This window comes from Aquarana catesbeiana, linkage group LG11, assembly GCF_042186555.1.
Source record: "Aquarana catesbeiana isolate 2022-GZ linkage group LG11, ASM4218655v1, whole genome shotgun sequence".
In the NCBI taxonomy this organism is placed as follows: Eukaryota; Metazoa; Chordata; class Amphibia; order Anura; family Ranidae; genus Aquarana; species Aquarana catesbeiana.
The window spans coordinates 91,639,208-91,654,681 of record NC_133334.1 but is presented as its reverse complement, the minus strand read 5'-3'; the positions used below and the strand labels follow the sequence as shown (position 1 = coordinate 91,654,681).

The 15,474-nt window shown below is 37.1% G+C and overlaps 1 protein-coding gene and 1 long non-coding RNA gene across 7 annotated transcripts in view; one reads left to right on the top strand and one right to left on the bottom strand.

The window, feature by feature from the left end:
* Positions 1-3,228, top strand: part of LOC141112198 (uncharacterized) — a 271,699-nt gene extending 268,471 nt beyond the window's left edge. For all 3 annotated transcript variants that reach the window (XR_012236545.1, XR_012236547.1, XR_012236548.1), the window contains exons 5-6: positions 2,483-2,710; positions 2,914-3,228. This is a non-coding gene — a long non-coding RNA (uncharacterized lncRNA). The remainder of the gene's footprint in view (positions 1-2,482; positions 2,711-2,913) is intronic.
* Positions 1-15,474, bottom strand: part of LOC141112196 (uncharacterized) — an 85,935-nt gene that overhangs the window by 34,355 nt on the left and 36,106 nt on the right. For all 4 annotated transcript variants that reach the window (XM_073604785.1, XM_073604787.1, XM_073604786.1 and 1 more), the window contains exons 19-31: positions 13,898-14,024; positions 12,226-12,481; positions 11,543-11,598; positions 11,167-11,267; positions 10,115-10,269; positions 9,838-9,976; positions 8,838-8,942; positions 7,270-7,449; positions 6,893-7,132; positions 5,670-5,826; positions 5,038-5,166; positions 2,545-2,689; positions 964-1,004 (exon numbers count right to left, since the gene is read on the bottom strand). In XM_073604785.1, the coding sequence (XP_073460886.1) occupies positions 964-1,004; positions 2,545-2,689; positions 5,038-5,166; positions 5,670-5,826; positions 6,893-7,132; positions 7,270-7,449; positions 8,838-8,942; positions 9,838-9,976; positions 10,115-10,269; positions 11,167-11,267; positions 11,543-11,598; positions 12,226-12,481; positions 13,898-14,024 (1,831 nt within the window). The remainder of the gene's footprint in view (positions 1-963; positions 1,005-2,544; positions 2,690-5,037; positions 5,167-5,669; positions 5,827-6,892; positions 7,133-7,269; positions 7,450-8,837; positions 8,943-9,837; positions 9,977-10,114; positions 10,270-11,166; positions 11,268-11,542; positions 11,599-12,225; positions 12,482-13,897; positions 14,025-15,474) is intronic.

The following is a 15,474-nucleotide window of genomic DNA, read 5'->3' as shown; positions in this document are numbered from 1 at the left end:
AAGGCATCACAGGGACAGGAAGTGCGGGGTCACAGAAAAATAGGAACAAGGCAAAAATGCTAACTCTTTGCCACCCTGACGGTAGACTAATTTAAACAGAAATCAGAAACAGAAACACAATGTAAGGTTTTCGTCCAGCAAGTCAGTAAGTATGTTAACAGCTGTAAAGGAAAGGTGGGGGGAGGCACAGCTGCATTGGAAGCCTTGCCTGCCTCTGCATCATCCAGCAATCATATGCACTGCACAGGACTAAGCTGAGTAATCTGCAGAGCCCCGCTGTCAGTGTTACAGCTGCCTGCCCGATATCAAGAGCTCAGAAAACGCCTGATAAGCAAAGTGCAGCAAACGGCTGTCAAAATGACAGAAGAGCTCAGCTAGTTACACAGGTAGAACCACACTTTGGCATTCTTGATTTGGTTTCAACAGGATCATGACCCAGCATTGCTTGGGTTACAAGATCCTGGAAAATTCTGCAACCAGGACAGTTTTTCTCCTAAAAGAAAACATTAAAATACAGCAGCTGTCATATCTGATCTCATTTGAGTTGGTTGGCTGTCTCTGATAGTACATTCAAAGCAGCATGCAACTATTGATTCAGTATGGATCTGCATAGCAGTCTGGCAAAGCATATTTGCAAAAGGAGACTACACCAATGGCAGCCCACATTTAGTACATTATCAGTACAAGTTTCCTTCAAAACTCCACCGCACACCAAAGTAGTGATGAGGAGAAGGTTTTAACTCAGAGCAGTGCTAATTCTTAACAGCAGAGGGTCAATTTATGACTTGAGGTGCCATGTCATAGTAAATAAGTCTTGTGAGAGGTATTCTGTTTTTTACTGCCTTGCTGTTTGGAAAAGCTGAAAAAAAATCTCTCCCAATTTGCATCTTTTTTTTTTCATCTTCTAACCTTGAAATATTAACTACTACATATTTCATATGACTGTACATTAATGCATCATACCTTCTGTTTTGGTACATTCTCTGCCAGTCTTGGTACATTTACTACAAATAAAAAAATTGCAAGAAATAAGTTCATATTAGTAATCATATTGTGCTGTTGTACGGTTGCTTATTTTTTAACCTCTTTATGACAGAGGGTAAAACAAATTCTGAACACAGTTTTGCCACTCTGATATGTGTTAGTAAACCTGTACAAATCCAGGTGAATTATACCTTTCTTTTCCAGGACAAATTGTCAATTTATCAAAAAAAAGCTGGCACAAAAAAAGTAAAAAAAAAAGTATTTTTTTAAAATGTAGCTGTATATTTCTTGCTATTACCATAATCTACCACCAAGAACAATCCATAATACATTCTCCTACTCCTGACAATCTCAGTGATATCACATATGTGTATGTTATTTGTTGTTTGTACCCATAGTAGGGCCCAGAACCAATAGTGCGTATTTTGCTTTTTTTTTTTTTTGTTTTACCTAAAACACACTGATCCAACACTAACTGACAGTGATACTGAATGACAAAATGCTTTTTTTTAAACCCTATAAAAATACACTGACTCTGACGTTTGATCCCACCCTTTGACTCTGACCATGACCAGAATCTAACCCTGACACCGATCAAGATCAAACCCTTGTTTACAGTTTTCTCCTCTTGCAAGGAGAAAAAAAACATAGTGGCGAGCTGTACAGTGACTGATCACTGTGATAGCCAATCAGAGACCATCACAGTGATCAGCTGATCTGGAACTGGGCCTTCTAGTTCCCAGTTGTTAATATGAGACCCTAGGCTCTTGTTGAGAGCTCAGTCTTTCTGCTGGGAGTGCACTATGCAGTGTACTCTCACCACGAACACAGAGGTGCATATATGCAGCCCCACAGAAGAAGACCCATTTCCAAGAGGCTGCATATATGCATATACTCATAATTAAAGAGTTAAAGGGAATGCTTTGCAATGTTTAAGAAGAAGTGTGGAGCCATGAACAATGGAGCTCATCTTGTACTCCTTCCATAGCCGCATATAAAACAAACATTAAAGTATAGTTCCATCCAAAAATAATTTTCTAATTTTAGATACAGTGTGAATGCATTAAAACATTTGTCACCTTCATTTGTCCTAGTGTCCAAAATGTTACATCTGTCACCAGAACAAGAGGTTATAGGGAAATCTTCTAATGTGGACATCTGTACTGGTGACAACTGTAAAGGCTAATTTGGCTCTTACTTTTTTGAGAATTCCTTCTTGTTATGTCTCAGGGAAAGAAAGTGAGGTGAGATCTTTATAATGGGGATATAATGGGCAGCAATAAGAAGTTGATAGAGGATATAACCTGTCCATATTCTATGAACAGCAAAAAAACATTTGGGCTGGATTTCCAGTTTTCACTTCACTGCATACTACAATTAGGTCATATATTTTAAACTTCATAACAATATGCAATAAATTATAAGATCAATAGCACTTTTTTTTTACAAAAACCTAGATAAATCCTATAAAGATAGATGTTCTTTTTGTCTTTTGCAGTTGATGTCGATATCAGGGTTTACCCACATACACCTTATGCTTGTTTGTGAAAACTGTCTTACCAAACTGAGCATCTGGTAGGACTTGGCATGGGATCTCCTGGTTTATACTCTTCTCCATATTCATCAAAGCAGTTACATGATGCCACACAATGCATAGATTCCTCGTCAAAGTATGGCCTGTCTTCTGGACAGTGAGGGTAACAACCTGTAGTCAAGAAATGAGACTGTGAGTACAACATTCCTGTTATATGTTATATGAATACAGGCTGGCAGAAATGTAATTTAAAGTGGAACTTCACTCTCCCAACCAATTTTGAATATTTGTAATCTCCATGCTTCTATCATTAGTAAATAGATAGGAAAATATATATTATATATGCTTACTTTTATTTTTACATTTATTCTGTTACTTTCTGGTTTGTTGCCTAGGCAAATTATGTCATACGTCCCAGGAGTCTTCAGGAGGGAAGGAGAAAAGGAGGGGTTTTCTCAGCTAAGTACACTCTCCTGCATGCATGCCTAGGCTAAGGGAAGATGGATTCCAGGTAGTAAATACTTCATGAATCATTTGCCCGTACTCAAGATGGCCCCTGTCAAGAATGCTAGGGAGTGCTTGCTTTAAATAATAAAAATTAATTAAAAAGTGTTTTAGTTTGTGGTGCAAAGAAGCAGTGAAGATCCGCTTTATGGTGTATGTTTCCAAAATGTACTTATATATGGTGTTAAAATATAAACACAGGTACAGATCACACTGAGAACTGATAAACACACAAACAATAAAATCTATAATAACAATTAATTATTTATTAGAGGAACATCTGCCTCTGTCATGTATTTTCTAATAATGTTTAAAGGGGTTTTCAAGAATATGAAATATTTTTTTAAGTATTTAAAGGGACCCTATCACTAAGCTAAACAATCACAGATAAAAGTGCAGAAAAAAATATTTTATATGCTTACCTTCCACAAATAATTTTTATTCACTTGCAATGTGCCACTGAACTTGCTAGAAATTGTGACTATTCCGAGAAGAGTCAATATCCTAGTACAACCCCTCTCTCCTTGCATATAATAGCCCTCTTCTTTTCTGGGACTGTCTTAATATTCTCTGTGCGGGCCGAGCTCCTAGCCTTTTGTGTAGCTATCAGGGAGGGGCAAAGGAGAATACTATAGGAGGTCATTTGAGTGACAGCTCTGAGTCTGCTGGGGCTGCTGACATCACATCAAAGATGGCAGCAACCAGCAGTCTCTGGTCTTTTGGATGTCTACAAAAGATAGTTTTTTTTCAGTAAAGAACAATAATAATATGTGAAAGTAAAATGTAGCGCATAAATTGTGCAAAAAGTCTTCAATCAAGAAAACGGCTGAAAAATAAATATCCATAAATGGTGAACACAGCAATGATAAAACTTATAAGTCTCTCAATGAAGGTGAGTAAAGTCCAGTGAGTGAATGGAAAACAAATATGCATGGAATGTCCCACTGGAAATGGTATGTGAATGTGAGACGGCAAATGCTCAAAGACAGGTAAATCGTCAGATCATCCCAAAGCTGTATCCCACAGATCTGACGATTTACCTGTCTTTGAGCATTTGCCGTCTCACATTCACATACCATTTCCAGTGGGACATTCCATGCATATTTGTTTTCCATTCACTCACTGGACTTTACTCACCTTCATTGAGAGACTTATAAGTTTTATCATTGCTGTGTTCACCCTTTATGGATATTTATTTTTCAGCCGTTTTCTTGATTGAAGACTTTTTGCACAATTTATGCGCTACATTTTACTTTCACATGATTTTTTGGTTGTTGTCACCTTGTATGTAGCTGCTCCGCACCATATATTTTTTAGTTTAGCGCAGTGTATATTTATATTATCTTAACAATAATAATATACCTTAAAATGTACATTTAATCTTGCAAGAATTTTTTTGTTAAAATGAATTGTCTGGTGAAAAGGTCTCTTTAAAGCTTCCTACACCCCCCATCAAAATCTTACACTTTGACAATGCAAATGTCTTTCTTGTGACCACTAAGTGTGTGAACACTAGTAAGATATCTTGTAACTGTAAATACAAATCTGAAACTTGTGGAAGTTGGCTTTTTTAGGCAGGTATTAAATGGAACTAAACCCTCCAATCCTTTCCAGCTAAGGACAGCAGCATATTGGCCTGAATTTTGATCTGAAGTTGCCATGGTGCTGTACATGTGATCATCAATGACACAAGCCATTTGAGGACTTGAATGTATGGATGAGAGCTGATATAAGCCCACTGGAAACCTATCAGCAAAGATATGTATGCATTTAACTGTTTTGGGAAACAATTAAATTACTGGGTTTAGTTCCACTGTTGACCACAAAACATGATTGCAAGGGTTTGTGCATGGCAATTATGATAATTAAATCCATCACCTGATATCCTCCTGTACCCTATCTCTTACATGTATTCAGATGAATTAAAAGTGTTGAAGAGGATTGAGGGAAAATGGATTGTATGTGTATGTTGTCCTCTCTGAATACTATAAGAATGAACAGACAGCAGTACTTACCTTCCAAGCCAGGCACGTTTGTAAAGCACACACCAGCTGGATTCATGCATGTCTTCATACAAGGGGCACCGCAAGATTTATAATGCCACTCACAATGTCCTTTCTCATTATAGAAATCACAAAATACAGCTGTTAAGAGAAATCACAAGATTAAAATGTATAAAATGTATTTTCTTACTTTCAGTTGTGTATACAGGAGAGCAAGTGAAAAGAAATCCCAATGTGATGCAGACAAAAAATGTCAGGGGTTTTAATAATTCCTAGAATTGTCCGGAAGCTAAAAAAAAGACAATGTTTTGGCTACAGAAATACTTTAATAACTGGTTTATAAGCAGATACCCTTTAGTATATACCTGTAAAATGGCACAAGGTTAAAATGGTGGTATTGCCAAGTACAGTCAATCAGGCACTTGGTTTAGTTTGTTCAGATACACTGGACATGTGTTTTGTTGACTTGATAAACATCAATTAGCCCTATTAATGCATAAGCCAATGATGGCACTTTTTTAACATGCAAAGCACTGAATATAAGATGGAATATGGTCAAAATAAAACGGCCTGGGAGACTTTTGTTGAATAATTTTTTTTCAATGTGTTTGCTGCTTTAGTAAATAATAAGAGTTAATAGTTACGGCAAATGTTTGGTGTTCTCCATTGAATGCACTGTCCAGCTTCACTGCAGGCTTGGGCATAGGCTGCTACAGCAGTACAGAAACAGTCACAATCTCCTCCACTGTCACAGGCACAGGCATCATTGACACAAGCCTCATAGTATAGAACAGGATTTACCTGTTTGCCAAAGAAAACCGTCATTATACACAATGCAATGTATTAAGGTATAAGAGAGGACAAAGCGGTTTGTCAACTTACAGTTCATCAAGGTTTTTATTTACCATTCAATAGCACATATAAAAGCTACAAAGATGGAGCTGTTGCATCACTGATAAAAAAAATTACATTTCTAATGAAAGCTAATATTTGGATAATTGTGGGAATTATAGTATTATAGTCCTAGGTATGGAGCACATTTTGAGTGCCATTGGGGTTCGATTAGTAAAGTAAAAGAGGGTGTTCCCCTAGCGAACTGAATGATAGTACATGAAGTGAAACTGTGTTCACTTTGAATGCCCAGCCAACTTGTAGGGTTAAAAAAACAACTTTAAATGAAGTGATCACAGTCTCATCTTATTTGCTAAGCTTAGTGAGCATTTACTTTGCAAACTAAACAGTCTCCTATACTTTAGTAAATCAGCTACAATAGAAAAGACTGTCAGATATTTCAGATATACTAGAAGTAATGTTGCCTCAGGCTGGGGACATGCTACAGCCTTGGTTGGAGAAAGTAGACACGATGCCGTACAGAGTAAGAGACTAGGGGCATGTTATATGAGGCTACTGGAAATTACTACTCTTATCCCTTAAAAATCAATACCCCACTCTCACTACAAACTACTGTAGTCCAAGGGCCACACAACAAATACCAAGGGGCCACATTTGGCACCAGGAGCTTACGAGTCTTACCACTCAGATGGGTGGTAGAAAGTCACCAATTACCATCAACAAAATATGTTGAAAGCAATGAAGTGCTTTTGTATTCTAAGTGTATATACTATATTGATGGTGAGAAATAACATATGAAATGTAACCACTCAGTGGCTGCTCTGCTGATTTGGTGAATGGATAGTGGAAGAGGGAAGCAGACAGGTCTTGTCCATAGCATGGTGATGTTTGTTATAACTTAACAAATATCTTTACACTTGCAGTTTAAACACAAAATACCAAAGAACACCACAATCCAATATTGCTGCATTATTAAAATGCCTCAAAAGAACAGAAATGAATGCTTTGTTCTCACCAGACCATGACAAGAGGCGAAGGTGCCACTGGTGATAATGCTGCACTGCTTCTGGGACCAAGCTTTCCGGTAAGGATTGGAGGCACAAGTGTCTTTAATAGTTTTAGCATCTGGGCATTTCTGAGAAAGTTTCCAGCTGTTACCAAATTCATTAACATCTTCAACTACGGCTTGACTTCTGGTGATTAAGTCATTGGCAGCGTTACCATCATAATTACCACAGAGACCGCAGATTTTGCTCTGTTGTTGAAAAAGACAAAGAAGGTTTCCATGTCAGTTTGCATAAAATTTGCCAGAATCATAATACCAGTGAAAGCATATTAATTTTTCCAAAATGTGTTGTTTCCACTTACAGTATATATAACAAAGAGATTTACCTGAAACTTTGGATCTAGCTTTATGAAGATGGTGGTTTTCTTATCCCATACCAACACCAAACCATTTGAGGCCTCAATCACCAAATAAATGCCCATTTGCCGAACTTTAAAGGGTACATATTGTCCACTGTTCCTCTTGATTACATCAAACTTCTGTTCACCAAGTATTAGCTCATAATTCTAAGAAAACATAACAAAGAGGGAAGGGAGAAAATATTATATTTGTCATGATATGAAAATGATTCAGTATAAAATCTCTGCTCATATTTAAGCTTTTGTTTAACTAAAACATATTTTATTTAATCTTCAATTCAATTGTCAGCTCTGTTTATTTGTAGACATTTTGAGGGGGAAAATAGGTGACTGTACCTCTTTAAAGTGGAAGCGTGCCAAATTGTCTTTTTTAAAAAAAAAACCCTGCAAAGTAAAGGCATAATGTGCTAGTATGCATCGCATACTAGCACATTGTGAAATACTTACCTTAGAATGAAGTCCTGCACTGCTGTGCTGTGAGCTTTGATAGATGCTTCCATCTTCACCCAGTCTTTCTTCCGGGTTCGCATCCTCCAGCCATCTGATTGGCTGCGGCTGCGATTACGTCACTCCCACACATGCATACAGGAGTCACGGACCGCGGCACGGAGCTCTGAAGGGACGGCAGGGTTATACCATCCCTTCAGAGAGCATGTGCCGGTGCCATCACCGGCTGCATGAAGTGTGAATACCTCCTAAATCATGAAGGTTTAGGAGATATTCATAGTACCTACAGGTAAGCCTTATTATAGGCTTACCTGTAGGTACAAGCCTACAGAATCGGTTTACATACACTTAGATGCAATAGAAGCAATAGATTCATTTAAATCCTCTCCATCCCAGCAGCATATACTCATCTTTCCTTCCCTCTTCCACCACTCAGTTTGTCTGCCAGGATCTAGAGAAGCCCTCAAAGAGTTAAGCTAAGAGTTGTTCAATTCGTAGCTTGCACAGGGTTATGGACTCCCCCATGTGGTAGTGCTGATGCTTGACAATTGGCCCAATGCTGTCAGGTGGACAAGGCCACATGCTTCTTTAGATATTTTATTTGCCCCCTGTGCTTACCAAAGCAGCAGGGTAGCAAAGGAGAGGTAACTATAACTAGCCATACACTGTACATTTCAATGGGTGGCCCGGTCGGTCGTATCTTGCCCAGCATCATCCTTTGATTGAAAAATCAACACATACTTTTTGCAGTTATCGAACAAATATAGCAAAATGCTTTCAATAGTACATTTGTAAACCAAAAGTGATCAAATGAGAGATGTACATTGTTAGGGTTTACAAACACTTTGCGCACCTTTTTGCTTCTAGGGGGTGTACTATTAAAAGCACAGTTAACCTTTTCACAAAATGCTGCATATATATAAAAAATGGTCAAAGCATCAATGTAACCAAACCAAAATGTAAATAGCATCTTTTACATACCACTTTGCCTTGCCTTACACACTTCCATATAAAATGTCACTATAGTGTAATGAATGACAATATTGAACTTATGATATAAGCTAACAGGATAAATTCTTAATACTCACCCCAAGGTAGAGTCTGATGGATTTGGAGCAGGTAGCACCTTTAGTACCGCATTGTACATTTTCTGTGACCACTCGGAAAGTACCACCGGCATCAGAACAGTAATCCTACACATACAAGTACAAATATATTCAGATTCTGAGTTTACCATTAAAAGGTCATTGGCATTGCTTTTCAATATTGTTTCATTGATTGTTTCATTCATTTTGATATCATAGTAAAAAAAATTGCAGAGACATAGATGCTTAATAAACGCTTCACTGACTGAGCAGTCTCGCAATTTAGTTTATCAGCAATGATATTACATTTCAGATTGCATTTCTGGTACCATCTCTATCACTATAATCTGAGCTCCAACTTGCAAATATTAAATATGCTTAGCAGAAGTATAATTTCTACTACATTTATATACATGTAGGCTTTAAAGGTTCAGTTTACCCAACAATTATGTTTCAGTTTTTTCTAGATTACAGTATATCTCAGGGATACTATTGGTAAAATATCAGTGTATGGGATTCTAGATCTGCATGCCTGCTATGGGGGATTCCTACTCTCCTGTTTTTTTTTTTTTACTTATTTCATGTCTGGAAAAGAGCAGCAGAAGCTGTTAGAACATGAAAAGGTGGTCCAGAACACTCAAAACTCCTAAAAGGACAAGAACAGAGCAGTGAATTGTGGGAGGAATATCTTTCTGTTTACATATTCAATACATAATGGATAGTGAATACCATGTTCCATCCATAACTACAATGTCACAACAAGGGGAAGTTCCCCTTTAATTTACTAACATATTGCAAAGAACAATTGTGTATATAACCCTTTGCTTCCCTTTCCCATGCCAACTTTCAACACCCTAACCACAAAAAAATGCAAAGCTGCAGAATATCATTTTATTGTATGTTATTTAAAATATCCCAAATTCTAAATAATAATAATAATTAAATTATATTATAATAATAATAAAACATCATTATATTTAAGTATAAAAAAGAAGACAGTCACCTGAGCCAAAGTGTACCAGCAATTTCCATGGAAACGGTATCTTCTATCGTCAAAGGTGTGATAGTGACCTTCTCCATACACCGTGCAGGTACCCAGACAGGTGTTTTTGGTACACTCCCATATTCTATTTTTACATGTACTGTGCAATGAAGCAAGAGAGGAATCACAAGTGGGTCATCATATAGATATGGTCTTCAAAACCTATAAGCTTCAAACAAAAGCAAAACCAGGAGACTGTTATCATAAACAATTTGGTTGATGAACTCTAAAATCTTACCAGGTGTTGCACTTGACTTGAATGGTTTCCCCTGCTGAGAATAAGTCATCATTGTGTATGCAAGGACATTCATTTACAGGGATACATGTTTCTCCTGCATCATTGAGCACTGTTCCTTCAGGGCATATGCAGCCAGATACACAGTTTGTGCTGTACTGTAAGTAACACAAAACAAAATATGGATGTTATATTTTTGTAGGGAAATTCTAAAGCAGGGTATACACTGACAGAAGTGGGGATACAGGGATCTCCCCTACTGCGCTATTGTATTCAGACAAGGGGAACCCCCCTCCTCCGTCAGAATACACAGGTCAGCCATGGCTGTAAATGCTGATTGAATACTCAACCGGATGAATTTCTATACATGTAAACCCAGTTTACATCACAGAAAGAACAGCAATTGCTGTGATATCAAGCAGGATTTTATTACCTATCAGTTTAAACCTTCATATCAGAAAACAAATTTTCTTTTTGACAAATTTTATATAAAGGCTGGGTATTCTCATTGTAGATGCGACATTATTTTTTTCCTGTTTATGACAACCAGCCTGCCAGATTTACTTGCAATTAGCGCTAGTGGCTGCCACAGCCGCTAGCAATAATCACTGTTTTCTCCTGGCAGGGCCCCGATGAAGAAAATAAATTCACACTGTCTATGGCCTGCCTTACTTTCCTTTATAATCTGTCTCATTGTATTTTAATTAGTTAACTTATCATCTTTCTCTTTCCATGATAATTGTATCCCACTAAGATCCTTCTGTGCCAAATTGTCTGTACGTTTTATAATGCTGAATTTATGCCACTTGATGACTGCCCCATGTCTTTTTGCAATTAGGTGCCTGTGTCTGCCTTCTCCCCATGTACCTCATGTAAACTTAATATAAATCATCTTAAAAAAGGGGAAATACCTTAGCTTATACAAGCTCAACAGTAAATATCTACACCAATGTTTATAGCTTATGTATGCAATTTTAGCAAAGAAGTGGAAACATATTACACAACATACTAGGCATGGAAAGACTGACAACATCAATTCCTTAACATTTCCTTACACATGCATTGTCAAAGCTGGTACAACTTTTTTGGCACTCAGATCCTTTGGCTCCTGCAGGGGCACTGTCACAATCAAAATAGACCATAGCAGGTTCGCACACTGTGGAAGAAGATATAATTCATATTATTTTTATTAAATATTCCAATGTATTCCATTGTGTTTTACAGAATATTTCAGCGCCCTTCTCAATTAAACTGACAGATGCTAAATATCATAGAATGTAGTATTTGGGATGTTGGAAGTCCCCAAGAAACACATGGATACATAAAAAAGCTAGGCAAGTGCCCAAGTCATAATTCAACCCAGAAACCCATACACATTTGTATGGCACACATGCACAATAATTCCCTTATAACATATAGACGTGTTTTTACCTTTGTGGGCCTCAGAACTGTTTCCTTTGCACTCCATTTTTCCATTTTTGCAACAGCTACAAAAACAGAAGTAATGATTATTTATTTAACAAGTACAAAAATCCAAATTGATAAATACCTACTACAACAGTGTAAAGAACACAATTATGTTAATTGGTTGTTCTAGCAAGCTCTGATAGTGTGCCCCACAATTCTATTTTAGGTCAGTACCATTTCTTTTTCTGATGATGACCAACAGAAGGATTTTTTTAAATAAAATTAGATACAGTTTTCATGAATTTGCCTTGTTTTAAGCCACTACACATTGCTCCTAAAAGGAACCTTTTGTTACAGGTACATCTGTAGAGTGATTCTTGACATGTATACATTCTATATACTTGCTGTGAATAAGTCACTCTGAAAGTAATATTGCTATAAGTGCCACATAGCAGCCAGGGAACTAGCATTTTTCAGAAGCTGGTCAGGAACGGCATCAGTGTGTGTCTCCCATTACAGTTTTTCATTAATGAAATGATATTAGGAACCTCCCGCAATCCCGTGTTAGTGGAACAAAGGGCTTCGGTTTCAGTGCATTATGAGAGGAGGTAGATAGAGGGAACTCCTGTATCTTGTTTTCTTGAAAACATGCAGCTAGCTGAAAGACTTCAGTGATAGGTAACCTGCTTCTAATAAAAACAACTTACCATTCCATGCCATTTTCATGGACCACTTCATCAGGTGCAACTATGGTTTCTTTATAGTAACATGGACAGGCAGCTGGCAGGACACAATGCCCTTGGTCATTTGTATATGTTCCTTCTGCACAAATACATCCGTCAATGGGGGTAAACGTATTCTCACACATTTTATCTGGCCCGCTGAGTGATTTGCAAGAGGGTTGGCAAGTGCTGACTGAGTCACTGTAGGTATATCCTTTTGGGCACGAGTTCATGTATTGGTCTATAGGTAAACATATAAGAACTTTGTCAGGTCTAGGTAGGATTTTTCAAAACAATTATTTGTAGTCTTAAATGAAACCTTTTAGGACTGAAATATAAGAGCTGTGGATGGTGTATATCATATGTTTGACAACCAGGCCCGGCTCAATGTTAAGTCCTAAGACCACAAGCAGTTTGCAGGCTTTATTCATAAATGTATTATAATAGTAATTATTTTACAAGCAGGTCAATGAAGGGCTAAGTGTCCTTTGACCCGTGTATAATATCAGTTCCAATAAACTCCCAAGTGAAAAGGTGCATTTTTTTTTTTTATATAAACACTGTTGCTATTTTGCCCATGTTGACCCTTAGTTAACCCTAATCATTCCTAATTAACTCATTCTTTTATTTTAGCTAATATTTTTTCCTTTGCTTATTAATATTTTTACTTTTATTTTAAATTATTTTGTACACATTTTGCTTGTTTTTGTAATATTAAATCACAAAGCACATGATTGCATTTTATTTTATCAATTCACAAAGTGAACGAACAGAAGAAAAATCTAAATCTAATTAATATTTGGTGTGGCTACCCTTTGGCTTCAAACCAACATAAATTCCTACACTTGAACACTTTGTACGCTTGCATAAAGTCAGGGATTTTGTAGTTACAGTCAGGTGTATGATCAACCAATTTTACCAAGCAGGTGCTAATGATCATCAATTTCATATATAGGTTGAAACACAGTCATTGACTGCGTCATTATTTGGCTGTAGCAGGAGGCAGTTTGTTCGCTGAAGGACTGGAAAACAGTTTCTGCAGGCAATAGTGAAGCATGGTGGAGGTTTTTTGCAAGATTTGGGCTGCATTTCTGCAAATAGAGTTGGAGATTAGGTCATGATCAATGGTATCCTCAATGCTGAGAAATGCAGGCAGATACTTATCCATGATGCCATGACATCAGAGAGAGGTGTGTATGACCCCAAATGTATTCTGCAGCAGGACAACGACCGCAAACATACAGCCAATGTCATTAAGAGCTATCTTCAGTGTAAAGAAGAACAAGGAGTCCTGGAAGTGATGGTTTGGCCCCCACATAGCCCTGATCTCAACATCAACAGGTCTGCCTGGGATTACATGAAGAGACAGAAGGATTTCAGGTAGCCTACATCCACAGAAGATCTGTGGTTAGTTTTTTGAGATGTATGGAACAACCTAGCTGCCGAGATTTTTCAAAAACTGTGTGCAAGTGTACCTAGAAGAATTGATGCTGTTTTCAAGGAAAAGGGTGGTCACATCAAACATTAATTGGATTTGGATATCTCTTCCATATATTTACTTTCCATTAGCTCTTGTCAGTAAGGGTTATAGAGGTCTGAGAATCTAAGTGGTTAGAAAGATATGAATTGTCTTTGTTAATAGCAGAGTAGAACTTACGGCAGATATGTTTCCTCCATCCTCGAAGAAAAACTCCTGCATTAGCACAAGCATAAACATAGGATGAGATGGCAGAACACATGCAGTCTTCTTGTTTCTCACAGCTGCAGGCATCAAACATGCAGTTCTGAGGAAAATATGAATAATAAGTCAAACAAATGCGATCAATGTGCTTCAGCTAAAACAGTGTTTGTCAAATTTTCTAACTTGTGTATTACTATCATAATCACCACCAAATTTCATCTGTGAAACTGCTGTTCTTCACGATTCAGTGAATTTTTTCAAGTTTTCGTTTTTGAAAGATACCATTTACTTACATAGCCTAAACAATACCATCCAGTGGCAGATCCTTGCTTTTTCCTTGAGTCTCAGTTGTCATTTTTTTTTGCTATGCTCACCTTACATGGTTAGCATGTTGCTCTTTAAAAGCTAGACAGTTCAGGACTCGTTTTGGTCATCAAAGTACTTCTAGTACATCAGGAATTTTACCAGGATAAGCAAAATCTAAACTAGCTAACGCATTCTGAACCACAGGGCAGGGAGTGTTTGCTTATACGTGGTTTATCTAGTCCTTTATTTCATGTGCCATCTACAGAGAGGATGTGTACAGCAACTTCCAACACTGTGAAAAGTACTACGGTGACACAGGCGTGAATTACTTAACAAGCAGAGCCTGTTCTGTTATTAGATATGCATACTTACCTGGACCAATTTACCAATTTACCTATGCTATAAAACCAATTTACCTATGCTATAAAAAGCATACCAAAACTTCAGCTTTAACTCTTCTGGAGAAAATGCTGCTCCATTCTATAAAAACCTAAACATCAGAGTTAGAAATCCCTAATACCACCCATAGCAGATATCACATGACCTAATACTTAGGCTTTTGGCCCCATGACAGACACAGGAGAGAGGTAGCATTTTAATTAGGAAATGTAATAATTGCAGCACTTCTATTATTTTTTAACTCAGAAAAAGTGTTAACATGGCAGCTGCATGCAGCAATGAAATTATGAGGAAGTTATGAGGAAATATTAATAATGTGATAGTTGGTTGTCCATCTGCACCATAAGTATGAAGCTATACTTGCTACCAAACAAGGTATCAGAAAGAGTTTTGACTCACATTGGCAATTATGGACTGATAGATTCACAGCAAATTAAATGGTGAAATATTTTTATCTGTTAAATTCATAGTGAGTTAAGGAGATGCAATGTTCCGTTTTGTCCAACTTTGAAACATATGACAGTCTACACCTTGGGCCTAACTTTTTTGTATTTTCCTTTTGCATTTTCTGAATACATGTTGTTTTTACTTTTGTACTCTTGTACAATTTTTTAACTCCTAACTTGAAATCAATTTAAAAAAAAAATATTATTTTTTTTAAATAATGTGATAGTTGGACAAAACATGAGATCCTAGAGATTATTCAATATTTTACTACTGCTGGGATGAAGTCTATCCACCTTCAAACTATCAAAATATAAAACATAAAAGCAGCAGCAATGCCATAAACAAATACATTGGGGGAGCCACTGTATTACCTTTAATTACATTAATTTTGTTTTATTATT